This window comes from Chanos chanos, chromosome 11 (genome assembly GCF_902362185.1).
Source record: "Chanos chanos chromosome 11, fChaCha1.1, whole genome shotgun sequence".
NCBI lineage: Eukaryota > Metazoa > Chordata > Actinopteri > Gonorynchiformes > Chanidae > Chanos > Chanos chanos.
The window spans coordinates 13,955,116-13,976,622 of record NC_044505.1 but is presented as its reverse complement, the minus strand read 5'-3'; the positions used below and the strand labels follow the sequence as shown (position 1 = coordinate 13,976,622).

The 21,507-nt window shown below is 42.8% G+C and overlaps 3 protein-coding genes across 4 annotated transcripts in view; all 3 read left to right on the top strand.

The window, feature by feature from the left end:
* The first annotated feature begins 4,365 nt into the window (after positions 1–4,365).
* klhl2 (kelch-like family member 2) lies at positions 4,366–14,021 on the top strand. Its single transcript, XM_030788051.1, has 13 exons — positions 4,366–4,448; positions 4,895–5,016; positions 6,169–6,331; positions 6,678–6,787; positions 7,925–8,041; positions 8,223–8,372; positions 8,837–8,954; positions 9,697–9,894; positions 10,889–10,990; positions 12,070–12,198; positions 12,426–12,566; positions 13,046–13,189; positions 13,920–14,021. The coding sequence occupies exons 1-13, from the start codon at positions 4,439–4,441 to the stop codon at positions 13,946–13,948; spliced, it is 1,533 nt and encodes a 510-aa protein (XP_030643911.1). The 5' UTR covers positions 4,366–4,438; the 3' UTR covers positions 13,949–14,021.
* Positions 14,022–16,070: 2,049 nt separating this feature from the next.
* Positions 16,071–20,352, top strand: msmo1 (methylsterol monooxygenase 1). 2 transcript variants are annotated; one of them, XM_030788361.1, is made up of 6 exons: positions 16,071–16,155; positions 17,385–17,657; positions 17,759–17,907; positions 18,134–18,260; positions 18,509–18,663; positions 19,266–20,352. In XM_030788361.1, exons 2-6 carry the CDS (start codon positions 17,403–17,405, stop codon positions 19,453–19,455), a joined length of 876 nt encoding a protein of 291 aa, XP_030644221.1. In that variant the 5' UTR covers positions 16,071–16,155; positions 17,385–17,402; the 3' UTR covers positions 19,456–20,352. The 2 variants fall into 2 exon arrangements, with proteins under 2 accessions (XP_030644221.1, XP_030644220.1); XM_030788360.1 differs by having other exon boundaries at positions 16,114–16,155; positions 17,382–17,657.
* Positions 20,353–21,132: 780 nt separating this feature from the next.
* The window catches only part of cpe (carboxypeptidase E), a 15,626-nt gene continuing 15,251 nt past the window's right edge, over positions 21,133–21,507 (top strand). Inside the window, exon 1 of the mRNA XM_030787711.1 lies at positions 21,133–21,382. Coding sequence (XP_030643571.1) covers positions 21,133–21,382 — 250 coding nt within the window. The remainder of the gene's footprint in view (positions 21,383–21,507) is intronic.

Below are 21,507 nucleotides of genomic sequence, written 5' to 3'. Positions count from 1 at the left end.
GCCCTGGGAGGCTGCAATGGGTGAGGCATATGAACAGAAAAGGTTTATAGATGCACACATAGCAACTAAAGCAATGCAGCACGGCTAGAGAGCACAAGTGCTACCAGTGGAGGTGGGCTGCAGAGGTTTTCTGGCCAACTCTACCACTGAGCTACTTAAAGAGATGGGAGTTTAACAGCAGGTGCAACAGCAAGCCACCAGGTCATTGTCGGAGGCTGCCAGGGGTGTAGCAGCAACTGGATTTGGCTAAAGAGAAAGGACCCAATCTGGGCTGTAAGGTGACCATCAATTATGGGAAGGGGTAAAAGCGGAGGGGGGTGTACCATCAATGATTATCAATGAAACACCAGTGAAGGAGGGTTCCCACCTGATGACCCCAATGAAGCGATTACTCCTACCACCACTCAAGGAATCAAGGGAGTGCTGATTACTGCAAGGGATAATTACATCAAGTCCTATGAGCTCAACTACATTAATCATTATCCAGAGAACAGTGAGAACAGTAGAATATGCAGCAAGACATTAAGTATAAATAGATATATTTTATTAACTGACAACATATGATATTTTTGTGTGACCTTAGAGTCCTAGAGTCAGTCTGAAGAATCTAATTTTCTGATCACTGTTAAAGAAAATTAATGTTGCCAAATGAACTCAGAGGGTGTGTATGTAATTCACACACTTTCTGTGTTAACAGCATCAACACTCAGCAGTGTAAATGCATTGCTTAGAAAACATCACCCTCAAGCCATAAAAATGCAAATGACCATAGATGAAAAGTTCAGTCATTTTGAATTTTATACTGAGAAAAAAATTCAAAACACTTGACAAATTCTCTGTTTAGAACAACACTTTCATATCCATTATGAAATAAAATTAGGCCCTTTTTATTAATGGGCAGCATCATCTGACTGAAATATATAAAATCTGGAATTCTCTCTCCCACTCATTATCTAAGCTGCTTATCCTGATTAGGGTCGCAGGGGGTGCTGGAGCCTATCCCAGCACTCATAGGGAGAAAGGCAGGGAAACACCCTGGACAGGTTGCCAGTCCATCCCTGGGCAGACACACAGACAAATACACTCACACACCCCTAGGGGCAATTTAGTGTCTCCAATTCACCTGGCCTGCATGTCTTTGGACTGTGGGAGGAAACCCACGCAGACACAGGGAGAACATGCAAACTCCACACAGAAAGGACCCTGGCAACACGGCCAGGAATCAAACCCAAGACCTTCTTGCTGTGAGGCGAGCGCACTACCCACTGCGCCACCACGCCGCCCCCATTCTGGAATTACGGCTTTAAAAAAAAAAAGCATTATTTGTGATGATTGTTATGTTTACGCCATAGCTTTTTTAATTGAGTGGAAACTGCTAAGACGGGTAGCTTGAATCTACTGTATGTCACCTTCTGTTAAAGACCAGACACTTTGAGTACTGAGTGTGAGTGTGCTGCTGTGGTCTATGCGGGCCAGTTGGAGTTCAGCTGCAGTTCAGTGTGACAAGATGGAGATGGTCTCATTGCATCCCAAAGTCGAACAGCAGCAAAATGAAGAGAGAGGTGTGTGAAGAGTCAGGGCCAGTACACACACTCGTTATTTGAAAACAAGAAGGAGCTGGACAGAGCTGAGGAGTAAACATGCTCGCCAAAAGGCACGGTCAAAAAATAGTCAAGACCAAGTTTCGTCCTAACCTTTTCAGTTTTTCCCAAATATGTTATGGAAGAATATGATGATTTTCGTATACTGTTTGTGTGTTATTTTCTGTATGGACATTATTTTCTTTTAGTAATGTGTTGTTACAGTCCCTGAATTGCAACAGTTTTATCTGAATTGTTCTTCTATGTTTTGCTGTGCTGTGAGAAATTGGTTTTGTTTTGACCTATTGTCTCTTTTTCATAAAAAATGTACTTAAGTCCACATAAATTCTTATTTTTTTTTATCAAGTTCTTTGCAGAGCTGCAGAGTTTACATGTCACTTGTATAACATCTTTTTGATGTCCAAAATGTTTTTCTATCAACTTCAAGCAAAAAATAAAAGAATATCAACTTAATCGACACGAGAGTTAACATCTAAAACTGTGTTTTCTCGAAAACATTTATATGCCAATGTCACACACTCGCTAAACTCAAGCAGACTTCTTGCCTTGCTTAGAATCGCCTGCCAGTCTTCCACATCTAGAGGGGGCTACCGTTCTGTAGCGCTCTACGTTTAACAGCGGTAGCGTCTTTGCTCTCCGTTTCTTGTTTCTGCATCTAAAGACGCTGAAAGAAAAAAAAATAAAAATAACAGGATCTTCGACGAATGCTCCCGGCCCGCTCCTTTACCTGGGACATGAGTATCGTTCACCCCTCGTTTATTTTACCTGGAATAATAACATTTTGCGGTTAGAGTGGAACGACCCTGTCACCTCTTCGATTGACACGGACGGATTGTGTTTACCGCAGTTGCTGCTAGATAAGTGAATTACTGTAGCTACAAGGGCGAAATGAAGCACAGTCCATTTCATCGCTGTAAATACACCGGGGATTTCTTGCTTTAGGGATAGAATCCGTTCAGAGATGGAATGGTACAAGCTGCTATTGTCGGTTTTCACGGCTTGAGAGGAATCGAAGCTATGGAGATTCATCCACTGTGAGTCAACTCTACGTGTTTTGTATTTGTGTGTGTTGTCTTTTGTAGAGGCAGAAACTGGTGATCATTTGGATCCTAGTGGGTTTTTGATATCCTTTTATTTCATTTTTAGTGTGTAGTCTCTGGTGTTCTCCGTAGTAATTAGTACTTAAGTGTGCGTGGAAGCAGACGCATAATCCCAGTTTAGCCAGTCTGTTTGTATACATAAGGGTTTTTTGTTTGTTTTTTAAACCGGCACGTTCTCGTGTCCGGAACACGCTGTCAGTTAATTCGCATTTGTGTTTGAGAGGTGCGCTGCTGGTAACCATTTAATGGACAGAATTGTTATATTGGGAGTTGAATTGTCGAAAGAAGGCATTATTGCGGTAATTAGTATGTTAAGTTATGTCAGTCTGTGGTGTCAGTCTGAGTTTAAACGAATCCAGTATGAACTGATAAGACGCTGTCACTGGCCTAGCTCTCTCTCTCTCTTTCTCTCTCTCTCTCTCTCTCTCTCTCTCTCAAATACCAATTAAACTTCTCCGTGCTGTCTGCAGAACAGCAGACGAGATTTCACGGCCAGAGCGTTCCCTCTAACTTAACAGATGGATTATATACACGTACACACATCTCTCTCTCTCTCTCTCTCGCCCTCTCCCTATCCCCCTGTCTCAGTTACAACACCTTGTCATGCCAGTTTTACATAGTACATAATTCACAGACATCTTTCTACAGTGTAGTCTACAGGCTTGTGTGTGTGTGTGTATGAGAGAGAGAGAGAGAGAGAGAAATGGGGATGGGAATAACATCTTTGGCTTGTGACTGATCCTGTGTCAATACTATCAGAATACATATTGGGTTCAAACCAACACAAACCAGGCTTCTCTATGTTAAACTTCTTTATTATTAACATTTCAGGCCATTATAAAGGCTTTACCAATAACCTGTGTGGACATTTTCTGTTAGATATTGGAATACATGGCATTTAGCCTAAGAAACTACACACACACACATACAGATACACATGCACACACATACAAACACACACACATAGTGCATACAAGACAGCTGTTCTTAATGCATAGTCAGCTGCTCCTTGCTTTCCATGATGTGTATATGCTGTGTTCACTGTGTGTGTGTGTGTGTGTGTGTGTGTGTGTGTGTCTGTGTCTGTGTCTGTGTGTGATAGATGCACGAAGCTTTGCCCTCATAAAGCTCTGGAGCTGAAAGATGAAGTGAATGAGAAACAGAGTGCAGTGACCATCAACCCTCGGCACATGAAAAAAGCCTTCAGGATTATGAATGAACTGCGCAGGTACAGAGAGAGAGATTGTGTGTGTGTGTGTGTGAGAGAGAGAGAGAGAGAGAGAGAGAGAGAGAGACACAGATTGAGTGTCTGTCTGTCTGCACTTGCGTAGTTTTCATATCTGTGTATATCAAAGACTGTGTCACTAGTTTTTGTGTAATAGTTTTCTCTCTGTGAAGTTTTAAAACTGTTTGTGTCGTAGTCCTCCACATAACACCGGTGTGTGTGTGTGTGTGTGTGTGTGTGTGTGTGTGTGTGTGTGTGTGTGTGTGTGTGTATGTGTGTGTGTATGTGTGTGTGTGTGTGTGTGTGTGTGTGTGTGTATGTGTGTGTGTGTGTATGTGTGTGTGTATGTGTGTGTGTGTGTGTGTGTGTGTGTGTATGTGTGCGTGTCTAAACCATCTCTCTCTGTCTTTAACAGTCAGAATGTGTTATGTGATGTCACCATCGTTGCTGAAGATGTTGAGATTGCTGCTCACAGAGTGGTCCTGGCTGCTGGAAGTCCGTACTTTCACGCTATGTTTACAGGTGAGATAAACACACGTGCGCACACACACACACACACACCCACACACACTTATGCTTTTCACCGCTTCTGTATTGAGTTTAATGTCTCTTTTTATGGTGTTTCACAATTTAAATTTAAATTTCTAATCATTTCCAAGGGTTTAAAAGGCCCCAAACACATCTTTTTGAGTGGCTTGAACAACATACAGCAAAACCCTCAGGTGGCCTCTCACCTGTTGGCTACAAAACCGGCTAGTCAGAAAGATAGATGGACAACCATGGTTTTTCTCAGTGTTGCATGATTAAGGCCAATTAGATTAGATTACGTTTAGAGTGGGTTTGAAATGGAATTAGTCTTTTACCTCACAGTATGAATAAGAACTGCATTCAGGGAAGAGAAAGTGTGTCATAGACACTCTCGTGCTGTGTGTGTGTGTGTGTGTGTGTGTGTGTGTGTGTGTGTGTAGGAGAGATGAGTGAAAGCAGACAAAAACGAGTGAGGATAAAGGAAATTGACGGATGGACGCTTGGGCTGCTGATCGACTACGTTTACACTGCAGAGATCCAAGTTACAGAGGAAAATGTACAGGTACTGTACACACACGCGCACACACACACACACACACACACACACACACTCATGGTCATATCTATGGTCTTTGTGTGGGGACAGAGTAAGACAAAATGTCAAATGTCATTGTTTGTTGGGAAAAAAAAAACAACAATCAGAGACAAATATGACAGGGGCCTAATAAAAGAGAAGAGTTATTTAGAAATGATGTAATTATGTAAGATTAAATTCTTCCTTTCACCGTGTCCTTGATGTATTACTCCTTCTCTCTGACAACTAGGGCTGAGAGAAAGAAAGAAAGAAAGAAAGAAAGGGAAAAAAATAAAAAAATAAAAACGCACTAATGAAATTCCCTCACCAGTAACTGTTGTGGGTGGGAGGGTGGTATGTCTGCGTGTGGGTGGTGTGTGTGTGTGTGTGTGTATGTGTGTGTGTGCGTGCATGCGTAGGTAGTAATGTTGTTTGTGTGTGTGTGTGTGTGTCTCGCTCTGAAACACACACACACACACACACAATCACACACAGTCTTAAATTGACTTAAATTTTAATAACGATTTCCTTGTATTTGTTTATGATTTTAATTTGTGAACCATAGACCTCTGTTTAAGAACGAACAAACTAACATAAACCGTCTACGTAATCTCACTCATAAAATCAAAATGTGATTGTAAAAATTTTGGAGCCGACCTCCTTGTGGGAGTAAAATGAGAGACTTTTCCAGAACATTCATCCAAATATTGCACCCAGAGGGTTTGAATCAGAACATGAAACGAGACATACATTCGGTTAGTCTTTTGATTTTGAAGGACTTTGAGAGCTACAAATGTACTGCTAGCAAGTGACACACATAACCACACAAGTCAAGTGAAATGTCAAAAATAAGCAAATACACACTGTTTTTTGTTTTTGTAGTCTGTGTGCTTTTGAAAGGTGAGATTAATATATTTAACGATGAATCACGGTCAGTCCCCTCATGTAGTTTATCAGCACTACATTAAGCGCATGTGAAATGCTAAGGGTTATGATATCTCTGTGTGTATGTGTGCGTGTGTGCGTCTCTGTGTTTGTGTGCATTTTTATGTGTGTGTGTCTCTGTGCATTTGCGTGTGTTTGTGTGCTTGTGTGCGCGTCTTTGTGTGTGTGTGTGTGTGTGTGTGTGTGTGTGTGTAGGTGCTGTTGCCGGCCGCTGGTCTTTTACAGTTACAGGATGTGAAGAAGGCCTGTTGTGAGTTTCTCAGTACTCAGCTCCATCCGACCAACTGCCTGGGTATCCGTGCCTTCGCAGACCTGCACGCCTGCACTGATCTTCTCGCCCTCGCCAACACTTACGCAGGTGTGTGTGTGTGTGTGTGTGACAGATAGACAGAGAGTGAGAGAAAGAAAAGGAATAAATTAAGTGACAGGCCCAGAGCTGTTTTCCTCCCTCTTAACTTTGTTATTTAGGATTCAGATAGCATCGGTTTGGTTTCCATAGTAACCCTCCATCAGAACATCCAGACATTTGTCTGGTTGAGTTTCTGAGAGTGTGTTTGTGTGAAAGAGAGAGAATGTATTTGTGCAGGTGTAAAAAAAAAAACCCCAAAAAACGTGGAAACATTTTTGGAAACATTTCTATTTGAAACTTGAGTTGACTATTATCTCTCTTGCTTTATCTCACACACACACACACACACACACAGAGCAGCACTTTTCTGAGGTGGTTCAGAGCGAGGAGTTTCTGAACTTGGGGATGGACCAGGTCTGCAGTCTCATCGCCAGCGACAAGCTTACCATCCCGTCCGAAGAGAAAGTAAGCCACAACACACACACAAAGACGCACGCACACACACACACATGCAAACGCGCAAACGCACAAACACACACTCAAACGCACAAACAGACACACACACACACGTACACACACTGCTGTATTAGTTGAGTAAGGAACACATTTCCCATAGGAAAGGCTCAGAACAGACACATGCTCAGTTGCTTTGAGTTGTTTTCTTTTTTTTCTTCATTTTTTTTTAAAACTCTTATTTAACCATTGGAATTGAACGAAACATACAAAGACCCACATAGTGCCCTGAAACACTGGGGCTTTTTGTATGTCGGGAAAGAGTCTGATTAACTGATCGTTCCCTACACACACCGCACACACAAATGCACAAACACATACACATACACACAACGCACACACAAACGCACAAACACATACACATACACACAACACACACACAAACGCACAAACACATACACATTCACACACCACACACACAAACGCACAAACACATACACATACACACAACACACACAATAACATAAACGCACAAACACATACACATACACACACCACGAACAGATACACATACCACACACACACACACACACCAGATTATGCTAATGCTGTATCACTGATATGAAGCTTGTGACATGCAGACTTCATGTATTTGATTCTTGGACAGTTGGTACTGTCAGAGTCACCTGTATGGTGCTGGCTTTTCCCTCTTGCCATCGCTGAACAGGTGACTTTGACATTCGGAGGGGTGGGGGGCGGGCGGTTCTGGTATTGTTGATGTGGTAATGGACAAGACGCCCGTTGTCATGGTAACGGCCGCAGCATTTGCCGTGAGCTGTTAATATGCGGGCTCTCTGAAGTCAGCGTAGCCTTTCCGCTCGCGATGCGGTTGCCTGTTGTCACGGTAACAGAGTTCCAGCGGGGTGATGCGTGCCGAATAGGTTGCAGACTGCTTTTTATTGTCACAGTGTTGTGAAGGTGTAATATTTTTCTTAAGTGTGTGTGGAAATGGCGAGGGAGGTCTGTTGCCACGGAAACACAAATCTCTCTGTCTTTTTTTTTTCCCCTTTGATAATTTGTAGATCCCATACGTCTGGTAAAAGTCTGTTGTATCTGTGTGTGTGTGTGTGTGTGTGTGTGTGTGTGTAGGTATTTGAGGCTGTCATCGCGTGGGTCACACATGATAAAGACGTCCGACAGGAACACATGGCTCACCTTATGGAACACGTACGGCTGCCTCTTCTCTCCAGAGAATACCTCGTCCAGGTGTGTGTGTGTGTGTGTGTGTGTGTGTGTGTGTGTTAGAGACTGTCTTCCAGTTTATACTACAGTCTATACGGTCAGTACAGTACTATACTTTACACTGTTCTCTTTCTAAGCGTAAAGAAAGTTCATACTTCATGAGATTCTGTGTGTGTGTGTGTGTGTGTGTGTGTGTTTCCTGTAGAGAGTGGAAGAGGAGACCCTGGTAAAGAACAGCAGTGCCTGTAAAGACTACCTGATTGAAGCCATGAAGTATCACCTGTTACCTGCAGACCAGCGCTCTATGATGAAGACTATCCGCACTAGAATGAGGACACCTGTCAGCTATCCTAAAGTAGGAGTGTGTGTATGTGTGAGAGAGACAGATTGAAAGAGAAAGAGAGAGAGTGAATGAGAGAGAGAGTGAATGAGAGAGAGAAAGAAAGAGAGAGAGAGAAAGAGAGAGAGAGTGTCATGTGTAATAGGCTCCATGATTTAGTACATGAACTGATAACTGTGTGTGTGTACGTGTGTGTGTGTGTGTACGTGTACGTGTGTGTGTGCGCGCGTGTGTGTGCATGTGTGTGTCTGTGAGAGAAAGAGAGAGAGCGTGAAAGAGAGAGAGAGAGAGAGAGAGAGTTATGTGTAATAGGCTCCATGGTTTAGTAGATGAACTGATGACAGCGTGTGTGTGTGTGTCTGTGTGTGTTTGTGAGAGAAAGAGAGAGAGAGATAGAGTTGTGTGTAATAGGCTCCATGGTTTAGTAGATGAACTGATAACAGTGTGTGTGTGTGTGTCTGTGTGTGTTTGTGTTGCAGGTGATGGTGGTAGTTGGTGGACAGGCTCCCAAAGCCATCCGCAGCGTGGAATGTTATGACTTTGAAGAGGAACGCTGGTACCAAGTCGCAGAATTACCCTCCAGGAGGTGCAGAGCAGGTGAATGAGCACACGAACACACACACACATGCGCGCGCGCACACACACACACACACACACACACAAAGTTATGATCTTAAAATGTGACAGAGTCAATGTTCATTTGCTAATAAACAAACACCTCATCACGGCAAACGCCGTGCTAACTCTGCCCTGCTGTACACAGGCCAGTTTGTAGCGGGACGGGTCACTCTTAACACAATGACCGTAAAGCCCATCACCCCGGTCCACACAAACATGCTGTATAAACCCAGTGCACTGAACAGTCCTCCCAGTGAAACCAGGAATGTTCCAGTGCCGTCTGTTCTCTCTCTCAGCTCTACCACAGATGATACATATCATCTTTTTGTCAACATGATGCCAAGTTGTTTTTTTGCTCTGTGTGCATGTGTCTGTATGTCCGTGTGTGTGTCGGGTCGGGTTTTTGTGTTCCTGTCTGTGTGTGTGTGTGCCTGTGTGCCTGTGTGCCTGTGTGTGCGTGTATGTGTTTGTGTCTGTGTCTGTGTCTGTGTCTGTGTGTGTTTGTGTGCGTGTGTGCGTTTGTGTGTGTGTCTGTGTGTGTGTGTGTTTGTGCGTGTCTGTGTCTGTGTTTGTGTCTGTGTTTGTGTCTGTGTTTGTGTCTGTGTTTGTGTGTGTGCGTGTGCATGTGTGTGTTTGTGTCTGTGTTTGTGTCTGTGTCTGTGTGTGTGTGTGTGCGTGTGCATGTGCATGTGCATGTGTGTGTGTGTTTCTGTGTTTGTAGGAGTGGTGTACATGGGAGGCATGGTCTACGCTGTGGGGGGCTTTAACGGGTCGTTGCGGGTCAGGACGGTGGATTCGTACGACCCGGTGAAGGATGAGTGGACCTCTGTCAGCAGCATGCAGGACAGACGCTCCACGCTGGGCGCCGCCGTGCTCAACGGACTGCTCTACGCTGTCGGGGGTTTCGACGGAAGCACAGGTAAAACACGCCCAAAAAAAACCACGCACACATACACACACACACAGTCACACACCAGTCATAGTCACACTCACAAACACACAGAGTCACACAATCACAATCACAGTCTCACTTACAAACACACACACACAAAGAGCACAGTCCTAGTCACTCACATACACACACTTATTCACTACTGTACCACTACTCACATGGAGATATGTTAACACACACACACAAATACAGAATGTCTCACTCACACACACACAAAGAGCACAGTCATAGTCACTCACATACACACACTTATTCACTACTGTACCACTACTCACATGGAGATATGTTAACACACACACACAAATACAGAATGTCTCACTCACACACACACAAAGAGCACAGTCATAGTCACTCACATACACACACTTATTCACTACTGTACCACTACTCACATGGAGATATGTTAACACACACACACAAATACAGAATGTCTCACTCACACACACACAAAGAGCACAGTCATAGTCACTCAAATACACACACTTATTCACTACTGTACCACTACTCACATGGAGATATGTTAACACACACACAAATACAGAATGTCACACACACGTACACACAGAGTCATTCACTGCTGCCCTGATACACACACTCACAGAATAACTCAGAAGTGTTCGGGGACACACACACACACACACGCACGCATGCGCGCGTGCATACACACACAAACACTCTCACACAGTTATTTACAGCTTTCCTGGTTCACGCATATTCAGTCACTTATATTTCACACACTCCAGTATTTACAGGTGTATAAATGCACACACACAATCACTAACTCAAAGTGACACGGTTGCTCACAGATACACACACACACACACACACACACAGAGTCACTAACAGACATGTTAGTCACACATCCTCACAGTTTGTCATGTCTGAGTTTTCTCCGCTCATTAACATGATTGTGTAACAGCGATGATGACAGCGGTGATGATGAAGGTGTCGACTTTTGCAGGGCTGGCCACAGTAGAGGCGTACAACGCAAAAACAAACGAGTGGTTCCACATTCTTCCCATGAACACACGCAGGAGCAGCGTAGGAGTGGGCGTGGTCGCTGGTGAGTGACATCACAACAAAGGCTGCTGGGATTTGTGGTCTTACTGATTTTTTTTGTTTTGTTTTGTTTTGTTTTTGGGTTTTTTTTGTTTTACGTTTTTCTGGCTGAGGAATTATGTTCTGGATTTGTGAAACTGAGATTTCTTTTCAGGATTAGGTCATTGAGTTGAAGTTAAACACATTAGAGTAGTACTGTAAAATGGCAAACGCATACACACACACACACATACACACCTGCACACGCGCACACGGATGCTGGTGTTTTATACATTGGCAACAAATATTATTAAATATTGTTGCAAGCGCTGTTAAAGACAAACACACACACACACACCTGCTGCTCTATATGTAGGTAATCTGTGTGCAGTGGGTGGATCTAATTACATCCCTGTCTCACACACACACACACACACACACAAACACGTTTCATGTGTTGTTTTGTGTTTGTTGGTATTTAGTATGTAGTGGGTGGATATAATTACATTCCTGTTTCACAAACACACTCTGATATCTATACTGCGTGTGGGTTTTCTGTATGGAGTGCTACACTGGTAGTTGTGGTGTGTGTGCATATTGTGTTTAGGTATTCTACTTGCAGTGGGAGGGGGTAATTTTAATACGTGCAGTGTTGTATGTATGTTTGTTTATGTATGTGTATATGTGATTAGATATTCCTTATGCAGTGGATGGGTATACTATTAGCACATGCTGTGTGCATTTACAGTTTGTGTTTATTGTTTGTGTTTATTTCTTGTGTTTACCGTGTTTAGATATTCTTTATGCAGTGGGTGGATATAATTTTAAAACACGCTGTGTGTGTGTTTACTGTTTGCGTTTACTGTATACAGGTATTCTTTATGCACTGGGTGGGTATAATTTTAAAACACGCTGTGTGTGTTTAGTGTGTGTGTTTATTGTATACAGGTATTCTTTATGCGGTGGGTGGGTATAATTTTAAAACACGCTGTGTGTGTGTTTACTGTTTGTGTTTACTGTATACAGGTATTCTTTATGCGGTGGGTGGGTATAATTTTAAAACACGCTGTGTGTGTGTTTACTGTTTGTGTTTACTGTATACAGGTATTCTTTATGCGGTGGGTGGATATGACGGAGCCACACGGCAGTGTTTAAGTACAGTGGAAGCTTACAACCCCAACACTAATGAATGGACCTACACCGCAGAGATGGGCACACGCCGCAGTGGAGCAGGTAACACACACACACACACACACACACACACACACACACACACAGCTGTCTTTACATACACCTCTGAGAGCAACACAGTGCTGTGTATTAATCTTAACGCCTAATATGCTGATTTGATTGTCTGTGCCTGTGTGTGTGTGTGCGTGTGTGTGTGTGTGCGTGTGTGTGTCTGCGTGTGTGTGTGTCTGCGTGTGTGCGTGTGTGTGTGTCTGTGTTTGCTCAACCAGGTGTAGGTGTGTTAAAAGGTCTCCTGTATGCTGTGGGCGGGCACGACGGCCCATTGGTCAGAAAGAGCTGCGAAGTCTATGATCCCGCCTCTAACACGTGGAAACAGGTGGCCGACATGAACATGTGTCGGAGGAACGCGGGTAAGTTGCGCTCATGCTTCAATACCATCACTTCCTCCAACTGACAAAAAAAAAAACACTTTCAGTCTGGAAAGGAACTTTGGACCCTGGTAGGGTGAGAGAGAGACTCTCTGCTTAGTGTACCCACTTAAAAAACATGGCCAGTTTTTGTCCCTCGGGCACACTGCCCGTTGTTGTTGCAGACGGCAGGTGTGGCGAAGCTTGGATCTGAGTATCCAGGCTGTGGGACGCACCTCTGGGCTGCGTCAGGGCCTTCACTGCGTGTACCTGTTTAACTCTGATCCAGTCTTCAGTTCATTAGTGATCAGTCTGTTTCATGGCCAGTTAATGTGTTGATCAGAAAGTGGTTAGGAAGTGCACAGGGTGAGTGTGTGTGTGTGTGTGGTTTTAATAGATCACTTTCTAGGTGAGTGCATCGTGAACGTTTGTGTAATTAAGGAGTATTAATGTGTGTTTTGTGTGTGTGCGTGTGTGTCTAGGTGTGTGTGCAGTAAGTAACCTGCTCTATGTGATTGGTGGAGACGACGGCTCGTGTAACCTTGCTTCTGTTGAGGTTTACAACCCCAGCACAGACAAATGGACCTTACTGCCCACCTGCATGAGCACTGGACGCAGCTACGCAGGTAAGAGACAGAGTGTGTGTGTGTGGGTGTGGGTGAAGGAGGCTATGTGTGTGTGTGTGTGTGTGTGTATGTGTAAGAGAGAATTTGTGTGTGTACATGAGAGACAGAATGTGCATGTGTGTGTGGGTGCATTAGAAGGAGAATGTGTGTGTGTGTGTGTGTGTGTGTGTGTGTGTGTGGGAGGCAATGTGTGTGTGTGTGCATTAGAAAGAGAATATGTGTGTGTGTGTGTGTGGGAGGCAATGTGTGTGTGTGTCTGTGTTGGAAAGAGAATGTGTGTGTGTGTGTGTGTGTGTTTGTGTGTGTGTGCCTGCGCCTGCGTCTGCGTGTGTGAGAGGGAGAATGTATGTGTAAGAGACAGAGTGAGGCCTAAAAACTTTAATATGGGGGAATAGCCCCACCTAGTGGTTGGTCTGTGCTTTCAAAACAGAGGCACATTGCAGTGGCTTAGTGCAGACTTTCCCAGTCCAACTCTTAAAGGACCACATCTCTGCACATTACATTCTCTCCCATCTCTAGCACACCTGTGTCAGGTACTCGGAGGCTTAATTAGCTGATGAGTGGTGTTGTAGAGGAGGCAGGTCTGTAATACTGTGTCCCTCTAGGAGGAGCACTGGGGAACCGTGACTCAGTTCACTTTCTGTTTGTGATTTGATGAGAAACCACTAGGGACCCTTGTCTTATATAATCTGTTTTTTTTTTTTCCTCTTGTGTGTGGTTGTGTGTTTAGGTGTCACTGTCATTGATAAACCTCTCTGACTGCATTGGGAAGTTTGAGTTGCTGCTGACCAAGTTGAAGGCTAATACAGCCTAAAGCCTGTTTGGAGGCTGAAGCCTCAGTCTGGCACTGCCTCACCATGGAAACAGTCTGGAGACAACTGCTCTCTCTCTCTCTCTCTCTCTCTCACTCACACACACACACACACACCCTCTTACAGTCTCCTTTCACCTCTGTCTGAAACACACGCACTCTGTTACATATCTCTCTCTCTCTCTCCTTTCTCTCTCTCTCTCTCTCTCCTTTTTCTTTCTGAGAGTAGTTTTGATGAGGATTATTGCACTAAAGATGTGAAGCACTAACTAAGTGGGATCAAACAAATAACACAACGCTCTTAACACGTGGAGATGAAAGTTGTATTAAAAAAAAAAAAAGTTTGACCAAACGTTATGGGAAACGTTGATATAATGTTCCTGAGCCTGAGCCTGAGGGACGGACCAGAGTCTTGGTGATCCGTCTGTTCAGCTGAAGAAATCACTGTCGTAAAGTTTGCTTGATGCTGACTTCTTTTGAGTTATTAAAAAAAAAAAAAAAAGTGTTTAAACTGAACTGCTGAAAGCTTGATTCGAATTCACAGTTACAGACTGTCTTAAGTTCTTGACAAAGTCACTGGACTGGAAAAGAAAAAAAAAATGATTTAGAATGAGAGACTGATGATAATGTAATTTATGATTTTGTTTTTCTGTCCTTTTTTTTTTTTTTTTTTTTTTTTTTTGAGAAAGAAGTACGTTGTTTGCCTGCGAATGCTAATAGCAACATGTGAAGGATATTACGGAGAAGCTTGCACAGCTCGAGTTTGGTTGCCAAACAAAGCCTGAAAAGTGGAAGTCTTAATGCTGAACATTTGCTTTCTTATTTTTTTTTTGTTTTTTTTTTTTAAAAAGAAGAAAAATAATTTCGTATGGAATCTGTGGTCTCACTGTATGCGGTCTTTACCGTGTGTGATTTGCGGTTTTGACGTAATATTTATTGCGAATGATTAGGCATGCGCGATACTGCAGACTGACGTCGGTGCCTGGATAATAAACCGCTCTGCATGGTCCTGAAGTCCTTGTGTTCGTGCACCTCTTGGTTTTTAAAACTACTGCTGTACCAGAGTGAATAACGAATGTGATGTGCTATATTTAACAACTTTATCTCTTGATAACTGACCAAACATATGTTCTAAAACTTTCTTTCCTTTCTTTCTTTCTTTCTTTCTTTCTTTCTTTCTTTCTTTCTTTCTTTCTGTTTTAAGTTCCCTCTCAATTTGTTTCTGGTACTCAAGCCCTTATATTTCTATTTAGCCTTTATTATTGCTATTAAAAAATTAATATTATATATACCTATATATTCCTGTCAGTCAAGATGAATGTTGTGTGTTGTTCTTTGAACTGTTTCATAACTCGTTTTATATCATCAATAATAAATATGCTTCTTGTATTTAAACAAGCCCTTGCCCCTGAATATATCTATTATTATTATTATCATCATTTTTTAAATAATAATAATAATAATATGTATCGAGCTGAACCGCTCATCAGCTGTTTAATCAGCCTTGCTTTAGACAGCTACATCCTTGAAAAGAGTGTGTGTGTGTGTGTCTGTGTCGGGTGGGGGTTACATAAAACATATAAAAAATATATAAAACATATAAAAAAATATTAAATACTGAATATTAAAGCTTGTCTAATATATATGGGGTCTACAGTTTCAAGTGTCCTCCTGCTTTTACATCAAATCTTTCGTTCTGTTATCAAGAACAGAATCACTGGTACAGTCATCTCTATTGTAATTGACTGTATTTTTTTTATTTTTTAAAGTAAATTTTACTTTTTTAAAAAAGCACGTAACTCTTGTGCACGCCTAATACGTGCAAATTATACGGTTATCTATTGAAAAAAGTTAGACTGGACACTCCTCCCATATGCAGGACTGAATTGCCCGCCACTGGACCGCCCCTTTAGCTGTACGGTTCACTCTGTTCCCTCAGTACACAGGTTATGAAAGACATACTTATCGCTGATTGGTCAACGCTCCAGAAACTCACAGTCTCACTATCATCACTCCATACCTCTGGCCAATGAACACTTTGCTTCGACACGCATACGTCAGTCTCCTCTTGTCTCAGCCAATGGTCATATGTAAAGTTATTGTGCATTTATTGCGTCGATGCTGCTCGCTCAGGTAGAAGGGAAGCTTCTCCAAGGTAAGTAGCAAGCTGTAGCCTTTAAGGAAGTCATAGTTTTCTAGAACTGTTTAATATTTCTGATATAGTACAAAAACAATCAAACTTCTTATTTTAGTATTTCGTATGCACGACCGGGAAAACGGTGGGTAGCCGAATGTAGCCATAGCGTTGTATCGCTGCAAGCTGTTATTTTGTGTTCGATACACTCTTCATGCAGACTAATACAACAGGACATAATATGCTAATTACAGTTGTTTTGCATTGTCAATTCAAGTTGTCTTAATGTAACTACATCCAAAGTAAGCTTATCGCATCGAACGAACGGTGGGCTATCCCATCTGTGACAATGTCTATTCCGTTAATGTACGAAAAGGGACAGACGTCATTTCTGGATTATATTGATAACGTTTTAAGATTTCGATGAACCGCATACGGACTTTGAAAGGCAAAACTGTCAGAATTCTAAGTTCCTATGTAATATCAGTATTGGACCGTGGAGTAGCTTGCTACACCTGCGTAACCGCTTCCAACTCAAAAGAACTTTTTGTTGTCATTGTGTAAATGTTTTTGCGAGTGTGCTTTTTTTTCCTTCGTCAGTATCAGATGTGCATTTAAGGTTTAAATTGCTGTTTAACATTATCTTCTACTAGCGGTATCGACAATTGGTCAATTATTAAATGGTACGCGAGCATTTGTTGGACACTGACTCAAGAGTTTGTGATGTGGGCGGATGGGCGTTCTTACTTTTAGCAGCGTATAATGGGGTTAACGAGCGACAATTTAATACACCGAATAAATACCCAAATACCTGCAAAAAATATTTATAGACGATACTGGAAATCGAAACAGACATTAAACACATGTCTGTCGGATCTGTAAAGCAAATGTTATGTCGCTATACTCTGCTGTACTATACTATACCATACTATACTAATTTAACGTCTATAACGTTGTGCACTGATTTTAAAAATACTATAGTGGATGTAATAACCTAGTAGTTAATGTGATTTGAAGCACTAAATTGAAATAAATTTTATCAAGACAAGGCACCACAGATATAAGGGTTAAAGTCAAAATGACGCGTTTGATTACACTACTAAGTAGAACAAAGTTCTTACAGCGGCCTAGCCGACATAATAGCAGAATAGTGAATGATACTAGTTGTTAAACTAACAAGTTTTTTTTTTTTCATAACGAATACTTATTCCCTGTGTTTGCTTTTGTTTGTCTTGTTTTAATTTCAGTAGATCCGTAAAAACAGAGCCATGGAGGTGAACGGCACGGCAAACATTCTGTCCTCGGCCATTTTGGCGGTGGAGTACGTCGACTCGGTTTTGCCCGAGAACCCGTTCCAGCAGCCTCTGAAACACGGCTGGAACTACATGCTCCAGAACTACTCCAAGTTCCAGATCGCAACCTGGGGCTCCCTCATCGTTCACGAACTCATTTACTTCCTCTTCTGCCTCCCTGGCTTCCTGTTTCAGTTCTTACCCTTCATGCAGAAATACAAGATTCAGCAGGTAGGTCAAGGGCAAACAGTGCGTCAGCCCTAAGGAAGAATCGATTAATAAATCAGTTGGTAATTGCTGTTTGACTGATATTTGTGTGTGTGTACTTTTAGGATAAACCGGAAACTTGGGAGAAGCAATGGAAGTGCTTTAAGATGCTGCTTTTCAACCATTTCTGTATCCAGCTCCCTCTGATCTGTGGCACTTACTACTTCACCGAATTCTTCAACATCCCTTATGACTGGGACTCAATGCCACGCTGGTGAGGCGCTGCTGCTTCATATGAATTAATAACGCATTTATTAAGAGTCATAAGATGTTAGTTATGCATTTATACAACGTTCATAAGGTGGTAGTGTTATTAGAGTGGGCTTAAGACTGATTTGTGCTAGTGGTCATGTCTGCCTGGCAAACATGCTGACAAGCAGAGACTCATAGACTCACTTACACTCTCTCTCTCTCTCTCTCTCTCTCTCTCTCTCTCTCAGGCCCCTTCTGTTGGCTCAGTGCTTTGGCTGTGCTGTCATTGAGGATACCTGGCATTATTTCCTGCACAGAGCGCTGCACCATCGCAGGATCTACAAGTACATCCATAAAGTCCACCATGAGTTCACTGTGAGTCTCTCTTCCTGTCTTTCTCTCTCTCTGTCTCTCTCTCCTTCTCTCTGTCTCTGTCTCTCTCTCTATCACACACACACACACACACAATACATATACTGTTACTGCAGTGGAAATAATTTTTTTACTACTTTGTATCTTGTTGAGTTTATCCTCTGCCTCTTGGTGTATGTTTACACTGGCACATACACACACACACACACACACACACACACACTGACAGATATGCTTGTGTACTCTTGCAGTCTCCGTTCGGGATGCAGGCAGAGTATGCTCACCCACTGGAGACACTGATCCTGGGAGCTGGTTTCTTCATTGGCATCATGGTCTTCTGCAACCATGTTGCCCTTCTCTGGGCCTGGGTCACCTTCCGCCTGCTGGAAACAATCGACGTTCACAGGTACACACACAGACACCCACTCAGACACACACACACAGACATACACACACACACATGCGTGCGCATGCACACACACGCACATACACTCATTCACTCACACACGTACACACACACACACACAGACACACACGCCCATTAACACACACCTACATACATGCACACAGACACACACACACACAACAAACACACACACAAACAACTTTCACAAACAACCATCCAGTGCAGAGGGATGAATGGAATTTCAGTCATAGATTTGTGTTGACATAGTGAACACCAGGTGGCACTGTTTGTACGTGTATGTCTGCATGTTATGTAATGCATTGTTTTGCACCCAGTTTTACTTGAGCTTTTTAATAGCAAAGACTGTACAATAAACATATAACAATTTCTACATCATATTTATGTTCAATACACCGAATATACCACATCTGAAATTCAGCGTCAGACGGTTAATCCTGGTTGAAGTGTTCATTTTCCAACAGTTGCTGGACTGAGTGTCATTATTTGTTACTGAAGTTTCTTAGAGGGTCGTGTGTGTGAGTTTAATACCGTGTTTTTTTGTTTTGTTTTGTTTGGTTTTTTTCAATTTAATTTTTCCTCAGTGGTTACGATATTCCCCTTAATCCTCTGCACCTGATTCCGTGCTACGCCGGGGCCCGTTTCCATGACTTCCACCACATGAACTTTGTGGGAAACTACGGTTCCACCTTCACCTGGTGGGACAAGCTCTTCAACACCGACTCCCAGTACCTCAACTACCAAGAGAAACAGGATCTGAAGAAACAGCAGTGAAAGAGAGAGACAGAGAGAAGGAGAGATTTGAATGAATGAGTGCATGAGTGATTCAGCGAGTGAGCGGGTGTAACAGCGAGCTAGCGATCATTTGTGTGTGTGTGTGTGTGTGTGTGTGTGTTTATTTGTGTGTGTAGCCCGAAAAGTTTGACTGACGCTTCTGTGTTCATTGTCATTTCCGAAACTCCACCATGATCATTACACAGCCTTTTCCGCACACACAAACACACACGCACACACACACACACACACACACACACACACTCACACTTCAAAGTTGCCTACTTCAAGACATATTTATCATGCTCTTCACTGGAGTTGGACTCCAGTTAAACTCCAGATTTGACGGACTGTGCCTGCAAAAGTCATCACTGACACACACACACAAACACACACACACTGAAGGCAACCTCTATAATAATGTAAAGTAACACACTGAATCCATAATCAATGTAAATATATTGAACTGATATTGTCCTCATTCCTCAGAAAGCACTTTATGTTTCATAATTCAAAGGCGTGGTTTCTTTAGGAGTTTTATTTTTCATGTAATAGTTTGTCGTGTCATTTCGACGAATGGGGAGTTGCAGTGTGATATCACTTTGACCTGTTTGACCATCCGCACTGTGCTTCTTTATCAACACCATTAACAGCTTCCAAAGCTTGCCTTTACCTTTTTCTCCCACCAAATTAGCTGTTTTTGTTTTGGTTTTTTTTGGTATGCAATAAAGTATTTTGGTTTAAAAACAAATGTGCGCTGTACTCGATTTGAATAATTTTTTACAGTAGGAATGTACATTTCTTTTAAAAAAAAAGAAAAAACTATTCTGAATGTTACCAGGTACTGCTTGGAAGAGAAAAAAAATCTGTTGAATAAAAGATTTGATGAAAAATGAATGGTTTCTGCGTGTGTTTGTGTCTGCCTGCAGTCAATTTCAAATAAATAATCGGACCAAACGTATTAATGGGTATGAAACATATAATTCGACGCAAAAGCTCTCTCATACACACGTACGTTGCCTTTATTCGGCATAAACATCAGTATGTTTCGGATGCTTGTGCCTCGACTCTTGTGATGTACCCGTTGTGCAATAGACGAATCAAGCTAGCGCACCAACACCTTGGTCTACGTGCTCAGATTTGTGAATATTGTTCTTACGTTTCTGTCTGGCGTGGCACTAAATGCACCAAATCTCCCTTCCCAGTTATTACAATTCTCTCTCTCTCTCTGTTTCTCTCTCTTTCTCTCCGCCTGCACGACTCCGACCTTTTTATCTGCCTCCGTGTTACCGAAAACAAGCCACGCCCATGCGGGCATGATACCGTGCGCGTTCACGTCAGTGTTTCCCCCACAGTGAGATTTTTAGCATCACCGTCCCATTTTTCGAGCGGGAGCGCGCACGGACAAGACAGGTAGCCGTCGCTGCTCGCGCATCACCACCATCCAGAGCTCAAACACTGCACTGTACACTGAACGCTTACGCGCGACACGACAAGCAATAAGCAGAGGGCGAGGGAAAGAGAGTGTTAGAGGGGAAAAAAGAGGGACGTAGGGAGAGAAAGTAGCAGATAACTATTGAGGGAGCGAGAGAGAGAAAACGTAAAAGAAAGAAGAGAACAGAAAGATCGATCGCTGTTAAGTAATAGCATTGCTCAGGAGAGCTCGACAGAAGAAACATGAAGCTGTGTGCGGCGGCGGCGTTTTGCGGAGCACTGGCGACGCTACTCCTGGTCTCCAGCGGGGATGCGGCGGAAAGTAGCGGCATCTCATTTGAGTATCATCGGTACGAAGAAATGAGGAAGGCGCTGGTGTCGGTATGGCTTCAGTGCCCGTCTATCACACGCATCTACACCGTGGGAGAAAGCTTCGAGGGCCGTGAGCTCCTCGTGCTTGAAATCACCGACAACCCAGGGGTCCACGAGCCTGGTTAGTGATGATTATGATGTATATGTTTATTTGACAACAACAACAAAATCCTAACATAAAACATTAAAACAACACTCTATCACCTTAAATCAGTCGCCTTAAATGGTCAGATGGAGCATTGGAAC